A 20,594-nucleotide genomic window follows, 5' to 3' on the forward strand; every position below is an offset into this window, starting at 1 on the left:
TTTTTTTTTTTTTTTTTTTGTTTTTGTTTTTCGAGACAGGGTTTCTCTGTGTAGCCCTGGCTGTCCTGGAACTCACGCTGTAGACCAGGCTAGCCTCGAACTCTCGAACTCAGAAATCCGCCTGCCTCTGCCTCCCAAGTGCTGGGATTAAAGGCGTGCGCCACCACCGCCCGGCTTTTCTTTCTGTTTTTGAGACAGGGTTTCTCTGTGTAGTCCTGGCTGTCCTGGAACTCACTCTGTAGACCAGGCTGGCCTCAAACTCAGAAATCCGCCTGCCTCTGCCTCCCGAGTGCTGGGATTAAAGGCGTGCGCCACCACCGCCCGGCATTCACTGCCTTTCCTAACCTCCTCCCCCTAGCTCCTGGACCTATTCGATAGCGAAGACCCTCGAGAGCGGGACTTTCTCAAGACCATTTTGCATCGCATCTATGGCAAGTTTCTGGGGCTCCGGGCTTATATCCGTAGGCAGATCAACCACATCTTCTACAGGTGAGGCGCTGAGCCCAGGCTGGGGGACAGCACACCCTGCAGAGGTGGGGCGGGGACAGGAAGGCAGGGAGACTGCAGCATGCTGGAGGGTGGCGTCACGATGGCCTCTGCCCTTAGGTTCATCTATGAGACAGAGCATCACAACGGGATCGCAGAGCTCCTGGAGATCCTAGGCAGGTGAGTGGGGAATGCAGTGGCCACGCAAGATGGGGGCGGGCACACTGCGCTCTGTAACATTACGTAAGCCTTGATCCTAACGACGCCCCTTGATTTCAGCATCATCAATGGCTTTGCCTTGCCCCTTAAGGAAGAGCACAAGATGTTTCTCATCCGTGTCCTGCTTCCACTTCACAAAGTCAAGTCCCTGAGTGTATACCACCCTCAGGTGAGCATCAGAGGAGGGAGGGAGGAATTCCTGCACCGAGAGCAGCATCTTACTCGTCCCCAACCTTTGCAGCTGGCGTACTGTGTGGTGCAGTTCCTGGAGAAGGAGAGCAGCCTCACGGAGCCGGTAATCCCCTCATCACCCTCCGCCATCAGATGTGCGCCCGTCTCTACCTGTTTCCCCTCATCACCCTCCGCCATCAGACGTGCACCCTTCTCTACCTGTTGGGTTTGTGGTATTGGCCACACACAAATCTAGGCCCTTGTACATCTCAGGCTAGGGCTTTATCACCGAGCAACACCCTAGTTCCAGTCGGTAACTACTGAGTAATGCTGGAAGTGCATGCGATGTGGCTTTCTCTAAAGGGAAATAAAACCTATATCCTCAGGAAACAAGTCCAAGCCAGAGAAGCCGTGGGATTAGCTGAGGGTAGGCAAGGGGAAAGGCAACAGAAGGGCTTCCCAGAGAACTGAGCAGCTTAGGAATTTTATCCTCGTGTCATCTTCACAGGTGATTGTGGGACTTCTCAAGTTTTGGCCTAAGACACACAGCCCCAAGGAGGTGATGTTTCTGAATGAGCTAGAAGAGATTCTGGATGTCATTGAACCCTCGGAGTTCAGCAAAGTCATGGAGCCGCTCTTCCGCCAGCTTGCCAAGTGTGTCTCCAGCCCCCATTTCCAGGTAAGACCACAGTCACTGATTCCCAGATTTGGTAGAGCAGGTCTTGAGACCTGCGGGAGTGCCTGCTGAACCCCACTGTCCTGTCAGGTGGCAGAGCGAGCCCTCTACTACTGGAACAATGAGTACATCATGAGCCTGATCAGCGACAATGCTGCCCGTGTCCTCCCCATCATGTTCCCTGCACTCTACAGGAACTCCAAAAGCCACTGGAACAAGTAGGGGACTAGGGCTGCGCCGATGAGACCTGGGCATTCCATACTGTGGGGGTGTAGGACTCGAGGCATGGTTCTCACGTGGACGCCCGGCAAGCAGAGCTGGTACCCACCAAATACTACTAAGTGTAGGATCTCGAGGGGTTGACTGGCAAGAAAAGGTGCTAATGAGGCATCCTCGAAGTACCACACAGCTCTGGAGACACCCTAGGCTGGAGGGAACTGTGTGATCTGCTTAAAGAACACGAGTCTAACTTGTAAAAGGCTTTCCTGCTGAAAACAGACTCAGTGTGCCGCTGACAGTCCTCCATTTTACTAGGCCATGGAATGTGAGCCAAGGGAGAGTTAGGCATGTGGGGCCAGGATCTGTAAAGACCATCAATGCCCTCGGTGTGCAAGAGTTAGTCAAGAGCTAGCTGCTTCTACAGTGTGGAGGTCAGTGAACAGGAACAGTAGATGCTTCAGAGTGGCAGAGACACCAGGGAACAAGCAGACTGGGCTGGGACACTGATGGCGGGCTCTGGCCTTCTGAACACCGTCTTTCTCTGGGTGGCAGGACAATCCATGGACTGATCTACAATGCCCTGAAGCTCTTCATGGAAATGAACCAGAAGCTGTTCGACGATTGTACACAACAGTACAAGGCAGAAAAGCAGAAGTAAGTGTCTCTCTCCTGAGAGGATTGTCACCTCCTCCCTCCAGCTCACTGTCCCCAATCCCAATCCCCTGTCCCTCCCTTAGGGGCCGGTTCCGAATGAAGGAAAGAGAGGAGATGTGGCAGAAGATTGAGGAGCTGGCCCGGCTCAACCCCCAGGTGAGGGAGGCTTTGATGCCACCGCCCTGAGCTCGAGGGACAGGCTTTGAGGAAGAGTGAGGGAAGAGTGAGGCAAATAGGCCCACAAGAGGCTCAGAAGTGCTTCTCACTGTTTGTCCATCCCTTGCCCTCTCAGTACCCTATGTTTCGAGCTCCTCCACCACTGCCCCCTGTGTACTCCATGGAGACAGAGACACCCACAGCAGAGGACATCCAGCTTCTGAAGAGGACAGTGGAAACAGAGGCCGTGCAGGTGAGAGGGCACCAGGGGCAAGAGTCAGGCTGGGACAGCAATGATGGTTCTAGAGAGAGAGAGGAGACAGCCAGCAGAGACAGAGGAGGAAACTGAATCTCTTGGGAAGTGTGGTCTCCATTGCTGGTCTTCCCCCTGTCCGTACACAGATGCTGAAGGACATCAAGAAGGATAAAGTGCTGCTCCGGAGGAAGTCAGAGCTGCCACAGGATGTGTACACCATCAAGGCACTAGAGGCACACAAGCGGGCAGAAGAGTTTCTAACTGCCAGCCAGGAGGCTCTCTGACCCCCTCAGCTTCCCACGGGGTTTCAGCCCACTCAGACCTGGGATGCGGCCAGCCCTCCCCCCTCTGCTCCTTATTGGCTGACCTGGGGCAAAACAGCACCTCTCTGGCTACTCAAGAGGATGCAGGCACTGGAAGTGGGATGCCCAGAGTGCTCTCTCTTCTCCCCTAAATGTGTTCATGCCTCCCTGTGGCTAGTACAGACAGGCTGAGCACTGAGTGCTCAGTGCTTAGACAACCTGGGGGTGCCTGTCCCCCTGCTCCTAACCCCACAGCTACCTGAAACTGTTCTGAGAAATACAGGAATCACATGTTCCTCTCCTCTCCCCTTCATCCTCATCTCAAGTTGAGGTTTCTCTCCTCCCCCTGCAGGGTACAGCAGGAGATTGTCACCAAAGTCCTGTTAAGCTCCGTTGGTTCCTGGAGTGAAGAGCTGGAGGGGAACCAATCCCCAGTAGCACAAATAGGCCCCTAGCCCTGGCTCTGTGGGGGCAGGGGGTGGTGGTGTTTTTTTTTATGCCTAACCAAGACAGCACAGAGGACAAAGAGTATGTTACGGACACTAGATGTCGACAGGGCCCAGTGGGGAGAGTGAACCATCTGCCTTGCCCTCTCTGGCAAGCAGCAGTCCGGGAGCACACATTTGTATGGGACCACCCTGTGGCTGACTGCTTTCCCTGTGCTCTTGGTCCCCAGAGCTGTGACGGAGGAGGCAGGAGCAGTGCTCCAAGCATGGCTCCCTGCGACGCCTATTTATTTCCTGGTTTCTGCTGACGTGAGCAGACCCTCACCTGTACCCTCCGGGCGTTCAGAAACAAAGGACTGGGGAGGGCCAGACCAGGATTCAGGGGCACAGGCAGTGCGGCTTTTGGCTGTGTACATAGGGTGCTTTATTCTCCACAGAGTGATACATGCTAAGGTGGGCTGGGCTTGGGCCGATGTCCCCATATGTACAGAACTGAATAAAGTGGGTCTCTGAGAGGTCTGATTCGCCTTGGTGTGAGAGGGACGTGGGAAGAAGAAGGCTGTTAAAACCAGAGTTGTCAGTCCTGTGCTGGTCCTGGCTTGGAATGTAGGGAGACAAGGCAGCTCTCTGGTCACTTCCAGGCAGGGGACGCCTGCCGGGCTTGGAGGGCTTTCTGTACCACGTCTTCCCACTGAGCATCCGATATCTCCCGAGCCCAGGCAGGAACCCCTGGTGCAGGCAGGCTGACTCCAGCCATTGTCCTTTTCACCAGCTCTACGTGTTCTGAAATCATAGCCACAGGCTGGTTAGGGAGGGGGACGCTGGACCAGCTCCCCTCTGCCTCGTTAATCAACCCAGGACTCCTAACCATCACAGTCCACGTTACTGCCGGTCTGCCCAGCCCCAAGTCTAGGGAAACGGCATTTCACTTAGATTCTCAAGTCCACAAAATTTCAGTTAACTCTTTAAGAATAAAGTGATCCTCTGGTTTTTTAGCGGGCGGGAGTGGGGGGGTTGTATTTGGGTTTTCAAGACAGGGCTTCTCTGTGCAGCCTTGGCTATCCTGGAGTTTGCCCTGTAATCCAGGATGGCCTCAAACTCAGACCAGCCTGCCTCTACCTCCTGAGCACTGGGATTAAAGACGTGTACCTTACCATGCCCAGTTCTTACTGATTTTAAACCAATCCGTTCATGGTAATTACTTCTAAATGAAGGAATGAGCTTTTCTTATTTTTTTTTTTTTTACCTGGGTCCATGGGGATAGAGCCGTGGCTGCTCAACGCTGCAGCTCCCTCCTCATCTTCATCTTCACTCTCCAGCGGTGGGTCTGGCAAATGAAGCCCCAGGGCCTGCAGAACGGAGACAAGATGATGTGTGGCCAGCTTCTGGTACATTCCGTTTCACCTGCGTAGTAACCGTTCCCTCCACCATACCTGGATACGATCTTGGATGTCAGCAGCTCCGTCTTCTCCCTCACCCACTGGCGCCAGTTCCACCTCTTCTTGTTCAGGGTCTTGATTGAGGGGCTGGTACGAATAGCCTGCTGGCCCTGCTCCTGTCTCCTCCTGCTCTTCCTCGGGTTCTTCACTGCTCCAATCTCCAGTTCCTTCTGTAGGACCCTGATGTGGCCCTAAGTCCTCAGTCTGATTGGGGAAGATACGCTCAGGGCCCATGGTGTCTCCCCCTAGAACTACTGCTGCCATCCGGGCAGGGGCTGCAAGGACAGAAAGGCAGGACAGGGATTGGATGAAACCAGGTCTTTCAGACCACCCTCTCTCGCAGGTCTTGCATCTTCCTCCTGTCTCTCGTGCCTCCCTGTCTTCTTAAGTTTGGGTTCTCATATTGAGCTGGAGCACACTAATCTTTAACGTGCCGGATTCCTAAATAAATAGACAACCGGAAGGCTTCACCTCCTTCCTAAGAGACCCTTCCCAGAACCTCGCCCCCTCTCGCCACGCCTCTCCTCCGGAGGTAACTGCTGGTCGCCAGACTACCCACGATAGAGCATCCCCGCCCTTCATCCCCTCTATTCCGGGGGAGTGCAGTACCGCCTGACAAAAAACAAAAAACCCTTCAGGCCCAGGGGCTTCCCTTCAATGGCCCCAGCTACAGCGTCCCCTACCCGCCCCTACTGATTCTCGGCGTTGGTATTTCCTCGCGCCTCACCCTCTCAGAGCCCACAGCCGGACCCGCACCTTCACTTCCGGCGGGGCAGGACGTGCTGGGGCTCTTAGTCCTCCAGCCCCGCCCCGTGCCCGAGACTGACGCAAGCGAGGACGAGAAGTCCGCCTCTTGCCCCGCCTCCGCCATCCCCTGCCCGGACCACAAAGAACTACATTACCCAGTGACCCTCAGGCGCGCGTCGTGTTCTGGTGTTCGGCGCATGCGCACAACCCAACCACGCCCCATTCCCCCCCTCACCCCCACCCCCATCTCTCGGCCCTGAGGTGATTTGTGGACTACAAGTCCCTGAAGCTGTCGGGCCCAGAGTTCTCACTGCACGTGCGCGTCCCGCTGCCCGCCGGAAGGACGAAGTCTGGCAGTGTTTATCTCGTTGGGGACCGAGGAATCGGTTGGCGGGCAACGGGTTCTAGGCTGCTGGCAGCGCGAGGACCCGCGGCCCCACCCCGGCCCGGCCTGGCAGGTAGCCAGGGATGGGTTGAGGGATGAGGAAGATTGGTGGGGCTGGCGACGCCCACTGCCTAGCGCCGGGGTCGCGGGGGAGGGGCCGAGAAGGATGCGATGGGGGTGGGGAGGGAGCTAGGGGGATGCTGGGAAAGAGGAGTGTTAATGGGCCGAGAAAGGTTTGGGGAAAATGGCCTGGAGACGGGTGGGAGAGACCTGGTGGCTGCAGGAGGCGCTGAAAGAACTGGACCAGTGGGTTCTGAAGAGAATCAGGAAGCTGAGCATAATGGCAGGGGGAGGGGGCAGGGGCTGGCGGCGTGGGGGAGGGGCGGCTGCCAAAGGTGCGCTGAAACCCGAGTGCGGTCACGGTCGGAGAGCACGGCTATGGTGGGGAGGGGACACCGAGGGGTCTCCTCCCCTCGTGGACGGAGACGAGTTACAGGGTGCTAGTGCGGACCTTGGAGTGGTGGGAGAAGGAACTGCGGGACTCTCGGGAGATTCAGAAGGGAAGGGTCGCGGGCGGGGACTGAAAGTGGCAGGGAGGGGAAGCGTACGGACATCGAGGGGCTGGGAGCCTGAAAATGGCCAAGTGGTGGAAAATGCTGGAGCCCCAGAGAGGGCGTTTAACCCCTGCCTTTGAGTTATCCTTATGAGGACGATGGGAGTCTTTATCCGTCTATCCCTTGGGATTGTAGACTCATCTTTGTGCATTTTCGTTTTATCTGCGCTTACCTTCAAGGGAGAGTAAAGGCTATGAAGATGACAGGCACCCCTCCACCACATTCTTCCTTTCTTTCCTATTTTTTTCTATTGTTTTGTTTTGTTTGTTTTGAGACAAGGTCTTGTAGCTCTGGCTGATTTGGAACTTACTGTGCAGACCTACGTGGCTGGCCTTAATTACCCAGACATCCCCCTGCGTCCGTGCCCCACCACACCTGCCTTGGACTTCGATTCTTCAAGCTTGCTTTCAGTCCCCCTTCTCTGATCAGGACAGATGTAAGAGCAGGAGTAGTGAAGAGAGAGCTTAACTTTTGGCTGCGGCTATTTCAGGTTGAGCGAGATGGCTATTTAAAGCATACAGTGTAGGGTCGGGGGAGGTTGAGAGGGCAGTTGATGAAAGCCATATCTGTCCCCTTTAAGGGGACCTGCTTTGGTTGAGTAGGAAAAACCCCTACTGTTGAGGGTTTTCCTCTTTGCCAAGGCTTTTTGAACGGGAAGCCGATGTCTTCTCGCAAAGGCCTCACTAGTTGCAAAAAAGATTTACCTGAAAGAGCTCTCAAATCTCCCCATTATCACTAGGCTGGTAGGCTGTCTTTAAGAGGCCATGACTGGTCTCATGACTGGGGCTTTCTCTTGTCCTGCCCAAAGGCATTTTTGCTTTCTTTCCTCTGTCCAATCTGTACCCTCACCCCATCCCTCCTTTAGAGACCCAGACAGGGCAAGGGCTGCTGGGAGTGGCTTGTTCTCTAACAATAGTAGGGTTGGGAAGTTGAGGGAACTCTTCCCTACCCCCAACTCAGAATACACATACCTTTCTGGCTTAAGTTTCTAGTCCTGGCAGCATACGAGCCACAGCTGTCAAAGGAACTCCTCGTGCCTGTAGACACCCTGGGTGACCCCAGGGACAACGGATCAGCTTGACAAGAACCATCTGTGAGGGGCTAATCAACCATGGTTACATGGAGTTTCCTGTCCTAGGTAGGGTCACTGTTCCACTCTAAAAGCCTAAAAGCCTTTTTTTTTTTTTTACTTTAAAGCACCCATGCCAGCTTTCAGCTTTCAGTGCACTGTCTGGGGCTGGCTGGGCTATTAATAGCTGTGAGTATTTTGAGATGTCTACCTTTAAGAGATGGAGGGAAATTCTTAGAGAGGCAGCAGTAAGCAGGGCCAGAAGCAAGAACACACCCAATATGGGAAAGGGTCTTGGAGACTGGGGGCTTGGAGCTTGTTCCAAGCCAGGGATGGGTGGAGTTGACAGGAGCAGGGGGGCAGTCATGGTCACCAGATTCTGAGCTGGCAGTCAGGTTAAGGTGGCCCCACCCTTCACTGTGGGAGAACACAGGGCCAGGGCTAGCTCCTTGACCTCTGCAGCTCTCCTGGGGCAAGGCCAACCACCTGAGCTGTGACTAGTGTTCCTGTAGAGGGGTGGTGTGGGAGGGCCACTGGGGTGGCACTTGGAGGCAGAGACTAGCCCTGGGTAGCCACATTGAACTGGACAGAAGCCTCTCGTGAGGAACTTGTGGCCCTGACTTGTATACAGGTAGCAGAGGCAGCAGGCCGTGCCGGGGGGGCATGTTCCTGTAACCTGTGGCCCAGGGGATGTTACGGTGGACAGTGCATCTGGAGGGCGGGCCACGCAGGGTGAACCATGCTGCAGTGGCTGTCGGGCATCGAGTGTACTCCTTCGGGGGTTACTGCTCTGGTGAAGACTACGAAACACTACGGCAGATCGATGTGCACATTTTCAATGCTGGTAAGCTAGTCTTCATACCTTTCTGGAGTTTCTACATCAGGGGAGTTAGTGGGCATCTGAATGAAGTTTGTTGGTGGTCTGTACGGCAAGGGGTTGGGTAAGAATGTATGGTTTGGGACAAGGTGGCAGCCTGAGAGGAGGTTCCCAGGGCTGAGCAGAGCTGTGTCCACAGTGTCCTTGCGTTGGACAAAGCTGCCCCCAGTGAGGCCTGCTGTCCGAGGGCAGGCTCCTGTCGTACCTTACATGCGGTATGGACACTCCACCGTCCTCATTGACGACACAGTCTTCCTTTGGGGTGGGCGCAATGACACCGAAGGGGCCTGCAACGTACTCTATGCCTTTGATGTCAGTGAGTATGGGTCTCAAATGACACCTTGGGCCTGTGACAGGGGTGGTTGTGGGGATTGCTGGCGAAGGGAAGGCCCAAATTGAGGCTGGTGTGTCAGCTGACCTGTGTCATTTCTTACTTCTCTCAAAAGATACTCACAAGTGGTCTACACCCCGAGTGTCAGGAACGGTTCCTGGTGCCCGGGATGGACATTCAGCTTGTGTCCTGGGCAAGATCATGTACATTTTTGGGGGATATGAACAGCTGGTAAGTCTGGAAAAAAACTAGTTTTATGTCAAAAGGAAGAAAAGAGAAAGAGAAATTTAGCATGGTGGAACAGGAGGCTTTTAAGTGGAAGGATAAAGGGTCCTAGAGTAACCATTGACACTAAGTGACAGGATAGAGGGTCCCAGAGTAACCATTGACACTAAGTGACAGGATAGAGGGTCCTAGAGTAACCATTGACACTAAGTGACAGGATAGAGGGTCCCAGAGTAACCATTGACACTAAGTGACAGGATAGAGGGTCCCAGAGTATCCATTGACACCAAGTGACAGGATAGAGGGTCACAGAGTATCCATTGACACTAAGTGACAGGATAGAGGGTCACAGAGTATCCATTGACACTAAGTGACAGGATAGAGGGTCACAGAGTATCCATTGACACTAAGTGACAGGATAGAGGGTCACAGAGTATCCATTGACGCTAAGTGACAGAATAGAGGGTCACAGAGTAACCATTGACACCAGTTTTCTACCTTCCATCACTCAGGCTGACTGCTTTTCCAATGACATCCACAAGCTGGATACCAGCACCATGACATGGACCCTTGTTTGTACAAAGGTCTGTTCTTTGTTCTGTCAGATTCCACCCCCACCCCTCTACCCCCCTCTGAAATCCTAGAAAGCTCAGTGAGTTTCCCTACCGGAGCCCATGCTGACTCCCTCCCCCACCTCTCTGCTCTTGGCTAGGGCAATCCTGCACGTTGGAGGGACTTCCACTCAGCCACAATGCTGGGCAGCCACATGTATGTCTTCGGGGGCCGTGCTGACCGCTTTGGGCCATTTCATTCCAACAATGAGATCTACTGTAATCGGATTCGAGTCTTTGACACCAGAACCGAGGCCTGGCTCGACTGTCCACACACGCCAGTGCTGCCCGAGGGGCGCAGGAGCCATTCGGCCTGTGAGTGTCTGCTGGTTTTTTGTGGATGTCCCTCTACAACCCCATTCTCTTGACATGTGTCTGCCCTTCCAGTTGGCTACAATGGAGAGCTGTACATCTTTGGTGGCTATAATGCACGGCTGAATCGGCATTTTCATGACCTCTGGAAGTTTAATCCTGGTAAAGAGCATTACCTTTAGGGGAGGGACAAGGAACAGTTGAGGTGTGGGGAGAATAACCCTGAGGAAGTGGCGGGTTGGAGTGGTGTGTGCAGATGTCTTGGTTGGCCAGGTATTGAACCTCTAGGAACTTCTCTTTAGGGTCCTTTACCTGGAAGAAGATTGAACCAAAGGGGAAAGGACCGTGTCCCCGCCGACGCCAGTGTTGCTGTATTGTTGGTGATAAGATTGTCCTCTTTGGGGGTACCAGGTTAGGAGAGAAGGGGGGGACAGACTCGGGAAAGGGACTGTCTGTAACATCAGTGGGGGGCATCTGAGTGAGGGTCTGTGGGTAGTTGGAGCACCTACTTCTTCCTCTTCCCGTCCCTGCAGCCCGTCTCCCGAGGAAGGCCTGGGGGATGAATTCGACCTCATAGACCATTCTGACTTACACATCTTGGACTTTAGTAAGTACTTATTTCTCAGGTGCTTCTACTATCAGGTTCTCTGTCTCTGGGTGGTGACCAGGATAGGTCCTTTCCCTGCTCTGACTGTCCTCCAACTCCTCCATTAAAGGTCCTAGTCTGAAGACTCTGTGCAAACTGGCCGTGATTCAGTATAACCTGGACCAGTCCTGTCTGCCCCATGACATCAGGTAAAGCAGGTGCTTGCAGAGGAGTTGATGGAGGGTGAGTGGCCAGCACAGGTGTGACCTGAATAGCTAGAGCTCCACATGCAGAAGCAGACACTGCTATCTGCTGGGATTGTGAGGAACAAGGAGGGAGGTAAAGGTGCAGCTATCACGTGACAGTTGTCAGCTCTGTCAGAAAACGTTCTGAATTTTTTGAGCCATGCTTAGAAGCTCTGCTTCCTTGTGTAGTTTTATTTGTTTTGTTTTGGTGATGTATTTTGAGAGTGACTAAATTTCAGGGTTGACTACAAAGTAGAAAGTTGAAGAGTTTCTGGACTCCTTAGGTCAGTAATGGAGAGTGGTTTCTATTTCATGCCTGTTAATTCAAGTACTGAGTTCAAATAAAGCACCAAATGTCACTCCATGTACCATTTTCTCCTCTTGGTCATTCTGAGACACTCCCTCCTCCTCGAGCCAGGTTGGTTTAATTCTTGCTTGCTAAGGTCTCTGTGTCCTTTGGTGACAGAGTACACAGCTTAGGGTCTTGGTATAAGGACTTCTTAAGTCTTTGTAAAATGAAAGTATCATAGAAAGCATAATTTAATTGGTGGGGTGGATGGGAAAGTCTTTAGGCCCTGAAGTTTAGGGAGAACAGGAGGTCTGAATCAGGGCCTTAAAATCAGGGGAATTGGCAGCAAGGGATGGGTGCTCTGGTGGGGGTGAGGGGGAAGTGCTGCCTGGCTGCCTTCAGGGCAGGAGAGGGATGCCGCTGTGCTGACTGAAATGGGTACACATAACCCAGGTGCTTAGATTCAGAGATCTATATGAACATAAACAGGAAATCCCACAGAGCCCGGAGGTGGCTGAGTAGGTGGTAGTAGATGTAGTGGTGGGTGGACCTGGTGATTAAACCCAGAAGGGCTGTGAGGCAGAGGAAGCCGTGGGAGATTGGAGCTGCTGTGTTCCCAGCTTTGTTCAGAGAATTCTGGGCTTGTCATAGAGCCCACTCTTGTGTCTTCTCTGCCCACTGTTGGCCTTTCTAGGTGGGAGCTGACCGCCATGACCACCAACAGCAATATCAGCCGCCCCATTGTCTCCTCCCACGGATAGGAAGAAGCTCCTGCCGCCTCCCCTCCTGAGCCTGCTCCTGTCGTCACTGCCCCTGCCCGTCTCACCCGCCTGCCCCTTTGGACCCTGGACTCAGTATACCTCCACGTGGAGTTGATGGACTAGGGGTGTCTTCTGCGCTGTGAATTCAGTGGGGAGCTGTTGGGGGAGGGCTTTCCCCGCCCCCCTGGGCCGAGGGCCCCTTCCCTTGGTGCTCTGTCCCCATCCACCTCCCTCCACGGCTCCTGGGCCTTTGCTCTGCCCCGGGCCGGCTGGGCAGCCAGGCTGTGCCGGGAAGGGACAGGAGTGGGGAGAAGAAGCCAGCAGTGTCGGAGCCTCGGGAGCTCCCCTCTCCCCGTGACCACCCTCTCCCTGCTTGAGCATCGCCCGGGAGCTGAGGAGCCTCGGCTGTCGGCATGACACCCCCTCCCCAACGCGCGGTGGTGGGGACCAACAGACAGCTTCGCCCTTCCTTGAGCTGCTGCTGTACCCCGGAGCTCAGCCAGCTCTGACTTTATAAAACGTAAAACCTCCAGACGTGTCCTGTTTCTGGCGACTACGGTAGAGGGGCGGAGGCAAAGGGGCCGCCCTTAAGGTTCTGGCTCCGCGGCCAAACCTCTGAGGAACTCCACGCCGCGGAGCCTGGCAGCGCTCCGGAGCCCTACCCGCCGTGGACTGGAGTCCGCCGGCTGCGGGGCGGGGCTCCGGCAGAGCCCTCGGCACATTGGCTCAGGCTTCCGGAAGGGGTGGGACTTGGGCGCTCACAGCGAGCGGAAGTGCAATTTATCAGCCGGACTACACAAAACATGCCGAAAGCTGTTTCTAGTGCTAAGGCCGGGGCCGAAGGTCCCCGCAGCGCCATGAAGGGTGGGGATGCGACTGGCGACCGGCCGAAGGGTGAGGGCCTCAGGCTGGGAGAGCGCGGGGCTTTTGGCTGCGGGAACGGAAAGCCGCTCTGAGCGCCGCAGTTCAGCGGAGACGGGAGCGAGTGCTTCCGGCGTGACGGCTTCGGGAGAAGTTTCGTGGTTTGGTTTTCAGACCGTGGCGGTGGAGGGGGTGAGGGGTACGGGGAGGGGTGTCTCACAGTGTGGCCCAGGCCAGTTTCGGATTCTTGGCACTCTGCCTCAGCCCCAAGTGCTGGGATTATAGGTATAACTCGCCAGGCCTGGGCATATTCCTAAAGGTAGGAGTCAGGTTCTTCCTAGGTGTAGTATGGCAGGGTGCAACAAACAGAGCTGTATGCATGCACCTGGAAATAAAGAATACTCAAACAGCAAAGCAAAAGGTTCGTCGTCGTCCTACTTACCTCTAAGAACCTATTTAGCCAGACACGTTAGCACACGCCTTTCCAGCACTCAGGAGGCAGAGGCAACCGGATTCCTGGGCACTCCAAAGCAGCGTAGTCTACGTATTCCGGTGGTTCTCGACTTTCCTAATGCTGTGACATTGGTGATCCCGAACTATAAAGTTATTTTTTTGATACTTCATAGCTGTGGTTTTGGCTACTGTTATGAATGGTAATGTAAACACCTGTGTTTTGGATGGTCTTAGACAACCTCTTTGAACGAGTCTTTGGACACCTTCCCCAAAGGAGTTGAGACTCACAGGTTGAGAACCATTGACATAGTGAGTTCCCAAGCTAGCTGAGGAGAAATGGATACCACTGGAGAGCAGAGAGTTCAGAATAACATGAGAATTACCGAGGGGAGTGATAATCACATTCCTTCCTAGTATGCAAAAATAAATGGGCTCTGGCCAGGCGGTGGCGCACACCTTTAATCCCAGAGTTCTAGAAGCAGAGGCAGGCAGATCTCTGAGTTCGAGGCCAGCCTGGTCTAGAGAGGAAGTTCCAGGAGAGCCGGGGCTACACAGAGATCCTGTCTAGCACTATTACAGGGTAGCAGCTTTGCAACCTGTGCTGTCTAGGAGGTAATGATGGCGGCTGTGATGGAGAATGTTGGAAAGGATGGTCTTTGCCATGTATCTGATGTGTGTGTGTGTGTGTGTGTGTGTAATGTATATGTTACCATGAGGATTTGGAGAGCAGAGGACAACTTTTGTCTGTCTGTTCCCTCTCTAAGCCAGGTCACTCCAGGCTCTAACTTGGTGATCCAGTCCTTTTCTCATCTGATACACCTAGCCGAATGAAGCCTGTCCTGCAGTGGAGAGGTACTGACCGAAGTTGTGTGACCTTTTCCTCCAGCAGACACATCCGACATGTCATTTGAGGAGCTGTTGAGATTACAGAGTCAAGTAGGACCCAAGGCATACAAACAGTTGGTAGCTGGAAACAGTACTAAAACTCGAAGCCCCAGACAACCTGTGTGCGTCGCCGATAAGCACCGGTGAGGACGAAAGCATGCCCACAGGGTTAAAAGATACCCAGGACCTTGACTAGATGTCTGTTTCCTTGAGTGGCTTGACTCCAGTCTTTCCCCAAGACTGTAGTGCCCTTGCCCTGACCTTTCATTTCTCCTTAGGCCTCTGGAAATGTCAGCCAAAGTCCGGGTACCATTCTTACGTCAGGTGGTCCCCGTCAGTAAAAAGGTGAGGGAAGAGCAGGGAACGAGAACTTCCTCAGGGAAGGGAGACTGAACAAGAGGTTTATATCCTCTCTCTGTTTTCCAAAGGTCGCCCGAGACCCCCGCTTTGATGATCTGTCAGGGGACTATAACCCTGAAGTGTTTGACAAAACTTACCAGTTCCTGAATGATATTCGAGCCAAGGAGAAACAGGTATGTAGTAAGAAGCTGCGCTATCTATGCCTGGAGGGTGGGAACCGCCTGCATGTCGGCTAGACTGGAAGAGGAGGCAGGAAGGGTGTGTTGGGGCCAGATCTTTGGCTGTTAGTCGGTTCATCCGTTTTGTGGCTGTGGTCAAGTTGCTTCGCCCCCTTTGCTTCAGTTATTTTTAAAATGAATCTGCTTTTTAAGTTGAATCTACTTTTTAGGTTGATGTCATTCCTAACATCTGTGGGGTAGGATATCATGTCAATACATGTCTTTAAAGTATAATGACCAAGGTAACTGATAGCTGTCGCCTCTCACATAGTCATTGCTTCATGCTGGGAACTGTCAAAATCCTCTCACTGGTTATTTTGTAATACTCAATTAAGCTAGGCATAGTAGCACATATCTATAATCCATAATCCAGCTACTGTGGGAAGCGAGACAGGAAGGTAGAGAATTTGAAGCTACCCCAGCCAAGATTAAACAGAATATGAGATTTAGTTACTTGTCAACCATAGTTATTTGGTGTCCTATTAAACCTTGGGAATCTTCCTTCCTGTCCAGCTGCACCCCTCTGCCTGTTAACTCACTCTCTACCTATCCAGCCCTTCCCACAGCCTGCGCAGATTCCTGTAGCTATAGCCAGTGTTCTGCATTTTAAATCAACTGTGACTTTTCTGTATAAGAACATATGATAACTGTCTTTCTGTTCCTGACGGATTACGCTCAGCATACTGTTGCTTCAGTAGTTATTGGTTTAGAGTGTGTAGGTCTGCGTGTGTCACCCCTTGAGTGTTGTCGGTCAGGATAACTTACTAAGTGTGGGCTCTTTCCTTCATCTCTGGGTTCCAGGTTCAAGGCAGGCCATCGGCCTGTGTGGCAAGTACCCTTTCTCACTGAGCTGTTTGACTAGTTTTGCTTTGGTTGGGTTGGTTTTCTTCCTGTTCTTTCTTTCTTTCTTTTCTTCCTTCTTTCCTTCTTAGTGTTTTTGACAGTAGCTCTGGCTGTCCTAGAACCACACTTGGCTGCTTGAGTTTTCTAACCATGAGAAGGATAAAAAGGTCTAGGTGGTGATGGTCCACACCTTTAATTCCAGCACTCGGGAGGCAGAGGCAGGCAGATCTCTGTGACTCGGAGGCCAGCCTGGACAACAGGGTGAGCTCCAGGATAGCCAGGGCCAGGGCTACACAGAGAAAGCCTGTCTCGGGGGAGGGGGAGGGTGGGAGAAGGATAAAAAGGAGCTGGGTGGTAGTGGCACCCTTGGGAGACAGAGGAAGGCATATCTGTGAGTTCAAGGCTAGCTTGGTTTACAGAGCAAGTTAGTTCCAGGACAGCCAGGACTGTACAGCGAAACCTTTTCTCAAAAAAATGTAGAACACACACATATACATGTCCTCTCTCTCTCTCTCTCTCTCTCTCTCTCTCTCTCTCTCTCTCTCACACACACACACACACACATATACATGTCCTCTCTCTCTCTCTCTCTCTCTCTCACACACACACACACACACACACACACACACACACACACACACACACGGCTTAGTGGCTAAGAGTATGCAAGCATGAAGGCCTGAGTCAAAGTTTCCAAAACCCATGTGAACAGCCTGACGTGTCGTTGTGTGTGCCTTTACCACAGGGCCTCTGCCCATTTGAATGTGCGTGCACACATAGACCCACACAATTATTTGTATGTGTGTGTGTGTGTGTGAGAGAGAGAGAGAGAGAGAGAGAGAGAGAGAGAGAGAGAGAGAGACAACCAAGTGGCTACTAACAAGGTGAAGAGCTGAAGCTATAGCTCAGTGTTAGCATATGTGTTTAGTACTGTGCTAAATCCTCAGACACCCAGCACCGGACACATTGTGTATTGTTTTCCTGTTAGCTTACATGAACCTTTCCCAACAGTGCACATCAGAGAGTGTTAACCGTGTTATTCATTTTCCAACATGCAGCTTGTGAGAAAGCAGTTGAAGAAGCACCGCTCAGGGGAGGAGCACGAGAAGCTGCAGCAGCTGCTTCAGCGGATGGTGAGTGGCCACTGGTTGCAGGCGGGGTGATTGAGAGCCCCTGAAGGTCAGTCGCTCACCCTCCCCACCTCACCTCTGCCCTCAGGAGCAGCAAGAGATGGCCCAGCAGGAGCGCAAGCAGCAGCAGGAGCTGCGCCTGGCCCTGAAGCAGGAGCAGCGGGCTCGGGCCCAGCAGGGCCATCGGCCGTACTTCCTGAAGAAATGTGAGTGGGGCAGAGCTCTAGAAAGCCTGGTGGACAGGCTTGTGGCTGGGTGCTGTCCTGGGACCTGGAGGAAAGTAGAAATAGCAGGGAAGCAGTGTCTTGTGACCAGCCTTTATCTCTAGTTAGACGGTGTCGTCGGGGAGGCTGGGGTAGAGCTTAGTTGGTGGAGTGCTTGCAGGAAGCCCTCGCTCTGATCCTAGCATCACGTAAAACAAGAAGAGTGCCATATGCCTGCAGGAGAGCGAGGACAGGGGGATGGGAAGGTGAAGGCTGTCCTCGGATACATGAAAGGGAGGGAGGGAGAGAGGGAGAGAGCGTGTCAATGACTGTCATGGTTGTCTCCACTCACCTGCTTGTCCAGGCACAAAGGAGCCCACCCACACTTGGTTTAGTTGAGTAAGACTTGAATCACAAAAAGTTAGCTTAGCTGTAAAGATGGCTTACCCGTTAAGAGCCTGGACTGTTCTTCCAAAGGTCCTGAGTTCGAATCCCAGCAACCGCATGGTGGCTCACAACCGTCTGTAACGGGGTCTGACGCCCTCTTCTGGTGGGTTTAGAGACAGTGTATTCACATACAGAAAATCCTTTAGTCCTATCACTTGGGAGGCAGAGGCAGGCAGATCTCTGAGTTTGTGGCCAACCTGGTCTACATAGTGAGTTCCAAGTCAGACAAGGCTACAAAGTAAGACCTACCTCAAAGAAAAGCAAGTTAGCAAAACTTTCAACCTTCAAGTACCTCTTAGGGAGAAGTACTTGATAGCTCAGTGTAGCACACCTGCCTAAAGTGAGCAAAGCCCTGGATTTAGTTTCTAGCACTTGGCGGGGGTGGGGAGGGTGGGGGGGGCAGGGCAGCTTACCGGACTGGTGCTGTAGCTCCTTGGTAGAGCCCTTGCCACACAGAGTTGTGTGAGCAGCAGCAGCACATACAACACGATGTGTCTATTCCTCACACACCAGTGAGCTCCCAACAGTGAGGCCCAGAATAAGGGGTTCCTGTCGGATCAATAAATGAGGCCATCACCCCTTGCTTACCAGATTGCTTGCTTCTTGTGTAGCTGAGCAGCGCCAGCTGGCCCTAGCTGAGAAGTTCAAGGAGCTGAAACGCAGCCAGAAGCTGGAGAGTTTCGTGAGTCGAAAGAGGCGCCGAAATGCAGGCAAGGACAGGAGGCATCTCCCTCCGAGCAAGGAGTCGTAAGGAACCATCCCAGGAGACCTGGATCTGTGGGATGAATCTGGGTTGGCCAGTTCTGGTTCTTTCCTGCTCAAAGGCAAGACAGCTACCACTCATCTAGGCTGACTCAGAAGACGGGGGTGCTCTCGGACTGCACTAGGGCTGCCCAGCAGCAGGGCCTCAGCCTTCTGTATCACACCGCCTTTCTGGAATCTGGTCCGTAAACATCTGCTGTCTTGTGTTCTCATCCCAGCCTTGCCTTAAGCCAGTGACTCAAATGAAGAAGGGTGTGGCCTGTCGTCACGTGAGCTTTCAGAGCAGGGACTTTACCTAAGAGCCACTTTGGAAACATGCTTGGTATTCCTTGTTTTATTCTGTTTTGTTGTTGTTTGGCTTTTCAAGATGGGGTTTGTCTACAGCCCTGGCTGTCCTGGAACTCCCTCTGTAGACCAGGGTGGCCTCAAACTCACAGAGATCTGCCTGCCTCTGCCTCTTGAGTGCCAGGACTCAAGGTGTGCATCACCACTGGCTGGCCTGTCTTGTTGTTGTATTTGTTTGTTGTTTTTCAGTTGTGGGTATATGTCTGTGTGTGGGTGTGTGCACGTGAGCACAGGCATCTTCAGGGAAGCATTGACTTCCCCGTGGAGCTGAAGTCACAGTGCTTGTGAGCTGTCCATGCAGGTGCTGGGGACCAAGCTCGAGTCCTCTGCCAGAACAGAGCACACTTAATCTCTGAGCTATCTCTACAGCCCGTTTTTGTTTTTAATGGGAGACCTAGAACTATTATTTCAGTGTGCCACGTATGTGGGGGGTCTCAAGTGTGAGAAGTCAGATCACAGGGCCCTCCATGTTAAATCTGGGCCCTGAAAAGATGTCTAAAGGGTGAATCAGCCCTACAGTGGGTAGTGTGGGACGTGGGAGATAGGGTGTTAGTCAGGGCATTGCTAGTGTATCCCTGGGAGGCTTCACTCCATGGCCTCCCTCGCTTCTGGGCCCATATGTAGTAAGGCGGAGCCTTTGCTACAGCAGTGTGTCTTGCTTCCTGTTAGGATTATAAGTGTGTGCCATCAAACACATCCTCGGGACATTCTGTATAAAGGACGTCACTGTGATCGTATGTGTGTGTCTTGGTTAGCTTTTTACTGCTGTGATTAAACACCACAACCAAAAACAGTCTGGGGAGGAAAAGGTTTATCTCATCTTACAGCTTGTAGTCCATCATGAAGGGAAGTCAGGAGAAGAAGGGACTGAATAGAGGCCGGGAGGACCTCTGCCTACTGGCTTGCTCCCCTCAGCTTGTATCATCTTCTTTCCTCCCTTCCTTCCTTCCTTCCTTCCTTCCTTCCTTCCTTCCTTCCTTCCTTCCTTCCTTCCTTCCTTCCTTCCTTCCTTCCTTTCTTTTTAAAAAAGTTTGACAGGACATGGTTTCTCTGTATCCTGGAATTCACTCTGTAGACCAGGCTGTCCTCAATCTGCCTGCTTCTGCCTCCCAAGTACTAGGATTAAAGGTGTGTGCCACCAGTGCCTGGCTTCAGCCTGCTTTCTTACCTCACCCAGACTACCTTCCCAGAAGTGGTACCACCCACAGTGACCTGGGTCCTCTGAGGTCAGCCACCAGTCAAGAGAGTGTCCAACAGATTTACCTAAAGACCAACTCTGTAGAAATATGCTCTCAATTAAGATTTCTTCTTCGTTACGGAAAAAAGAAAAAAAGATTTCTTCTTCGCAGATGACCCTGCCTGTGTCAAGTCCACATAACAAGTAGCCAGTTCAGTGTGTGTTCCTTGTAAGACTCAGAATAGATTGTTTTCTTCAATTGAGATTTTCATATGAGAATGGTTAGCTAGGATTTGTTTTTATTTTATGTGTATGGGTGGGGAATTTGTTTTCTTAATGATGAATGAGCTGAGAATTTTATTTCTTAAATTTTAAAATTATTTTATTTTGGGCTGATGGGTCGGTGTTTAAGAGCACTGACTGCTCTTCCAGAGGTCCTGAGTTCAATTCCCAGCAACCGCATGGTGGCTCACAATCATCTGTAATGGGATTTGATGCCCTCTTCTGGTGTGTCTGAAGAGAGTAACAGTGTACTCATATACATAAAATAAATAAATACCATTTTATTTTATAAGTGTGGGTATTTTGCCTGCATGTATGGTTGTGTACCTGGGAGCTCAGAGGCCACAGAGGGCACCAGACCCACTGGAGCTAGAGTTAGGGTGACTGTGAGCTGCCATATGCCTGCCACTTGCTGAGGTGGGTACATGCCATACTCTTGTAATCCCAGTATTGGGAGGATGAAATGAATTTGACGTCAGATCAGAATCCATAAGTTCTAAGACAGCCTGAACTAACATTTCAAGGTCATGTCCAAAATACCAAAAGTATGAC

The 20,594-nt window shown here is 52.5% G+C and overlaps 4 protein-coding genes across 13 annotated transcripts in view; 3 read left to right on the forward strand and 1 right to left on the reverse strand.

Annotated features, from left to right (window-relative positions):
• The window catches only part of Ppp2r5d (protein phosphatase 2 regulatory subunit B'delta), a 23,152-nt gene extending 19,048 nt beyond the window's left edge, over positions 1–4,104 (forward strand). For both annotated transcript variants that reach the window (XM_028766616.1, XM_028766617.1), the window contains exons 7-16: positions 359–489; positions 607–666; positions 766–874; positions 947–1,000; positions 1,385–1,555; positions 1,643–1,770; positions 2,324–2,425; positions 2,509–2,581; positions 2,718–2,834; positions 2,984–4,104. In XM_028766616.1, the coding sequence (XP_028622449.1) occupies positions 359–489; positions 607–666; positions 766–874; positions 947–1,000; positions 1,385–1,555; positions 1,643–1,770; positions 2,324–2,425; positions 2,509–2,581; positions 2,718–2,834; positions 2,984–3,121 (1,083 nt within the window). In that variant the 3' untranslated portion in view covers positions 3,122–4,104. The remainder of the gene's footprint in view (positions 1–358; positions 490–606; positions 667–765; positions 875–946; positions 1,001–1,384; positions 1,556–1,642; positions 1,771–2,323; positions 2,426–2,508; positions 2,582–2,717; positions 2,835–2,983) is intronic.
• Positions 3,986–5,931, reverse strand: Mea1 (male-enhanced antigen 1). 3 transcript variants are annotated; one of them, XM_028766618.1, is made up of 4 exons: positions 5,781–5,931; positions 5,019–5,299; positions 4,832–4,934; positions 3,986–4,368 (listed from the first exon to the last, which is right to left on the reverse strand). In XM_028766618.1, exons 1-4 carry the CDS (start codon positions 5,893–5,895, stop codon positions 4,217–4,219), a joined length of 651 nt encoding a protein of 216 aa, XP_028622451.1. In that variant the 5' UTR covers positions 5,896–5,931; the 3' UTR covers positions 3,986–4,216. The 3 variants fall into 3 exon arrangements, with proteins under 3 accessions (XP_028622451.1, XP_028622453.1, XP_028622452.1); XM_028766620.1 differs by having other exon boundaries at positions 5,752–5,931; XM_028766619.1 differs by having other exon boundaries at positions 5,708–5,792.
• Positions 5,932–6,007: 76 nt separating this feature from the next.
• Klhdc3 (kelch domain containing 3) lies at positions 6,008–12,608 on the forward strand. 4 transcript variants are annotated; one of them, XM_028766625.1, is made up of 12 exons: positions 6,008–6,229; positions 7,756–7,908; positions 8,471–8,683; positions 8,856–9,032; positions 9,163–9,278; positions 9,785–9,856; positions 9,985–10,198; positions 10,271–10,357; positions 10,498–10,606; positions 10,729–10,802; positions 10,912–10,990; positions 12,010–12,608. In XM_028766625.1, exons 3-12 carry the CDS (start codon positions 8,530–8,532, stop codon positions 12,074–12,076), a joined length of 1,149 nt encoding a protein of 382 aa, XP_028622458.1. In that variant the 5' UTR covers positions 6,008–6,229; positions 7,756–7,908; positions 8,471–8,529; the 3' UTR covers positions 12,077–12,608. The 4 variants fall into 4 exon arrangements, with proteins under 4 accessions (XP_028622458.1, XP_028622454.1, XP_028622456.1 ...); XM_028766621.1 differs by having other exon boundaries at positions 6,099–6,229; positions 12,077–12,608; XM_028766623.1 differs by lacking the exon at positions 6,008–6,229 and adding an exon at positions 6,384–6,462 and having other exon boundaries at positions 12,077–12,608.
• A 252-nt stretch (positions 12,609–12,860) lies between these two features.
• On the forward strand, positions 12,861–18,578 carry Rrp36 (ribosomal RNA processing 36). 4 transcript variants are annotated; one of them, XM_028766626.1, is made up of 7 exons: positions 12,861–12,970; positions 14,277–14,418; positions 14,554–14,620; positions 14,704–14,808; positions 16,755–16,829; positions 16,915–17,032; positions 18,088–18,578. In XM_028766626.1, exons 1-7 carry the CDS (start codon positions 12,880–12,882, stop codon positions 18,225–18,227), a joined length of 738 nt encoding a protein of 245 aa, XP_028622459.1. In that variant the 5' UTR covers positions 12,861–12,879; the 3' UTR covers positions 18,228–18,578. The 4 variants fall into 4 exon arrangements, with proteins under 4 accessions (XP_028622459.1, XP_028622460.1, XP_028622462.1 ...); XM_028766627.1 differs by having other exon boundaries at positions 14,280–14,418; XM_028766629.1 differs by having other exon boundaries at positions 12,872–12,970; positions 14,155–14,418.
• The last annotated feature ends 2,016 nt before the right edge of the window (positions 18,579–20,594 follow it).

Source organism: Grammomys surdaster, unplaced genomic scaffold (assembly GCF_004785775.1).
Source record: "Grammomys surdaster isolate TR1022 unplaced genomic scaffold, NIH_TR_1.0 169, whole genome shotgun sequence".
Classification (NCBI taxonomy): domain Eukaryota; kingdom Metazoa; phylum Chordata; class Mammalia; order Rodentia; family Muridae; genus Grammomys; species Grammomys surdaster.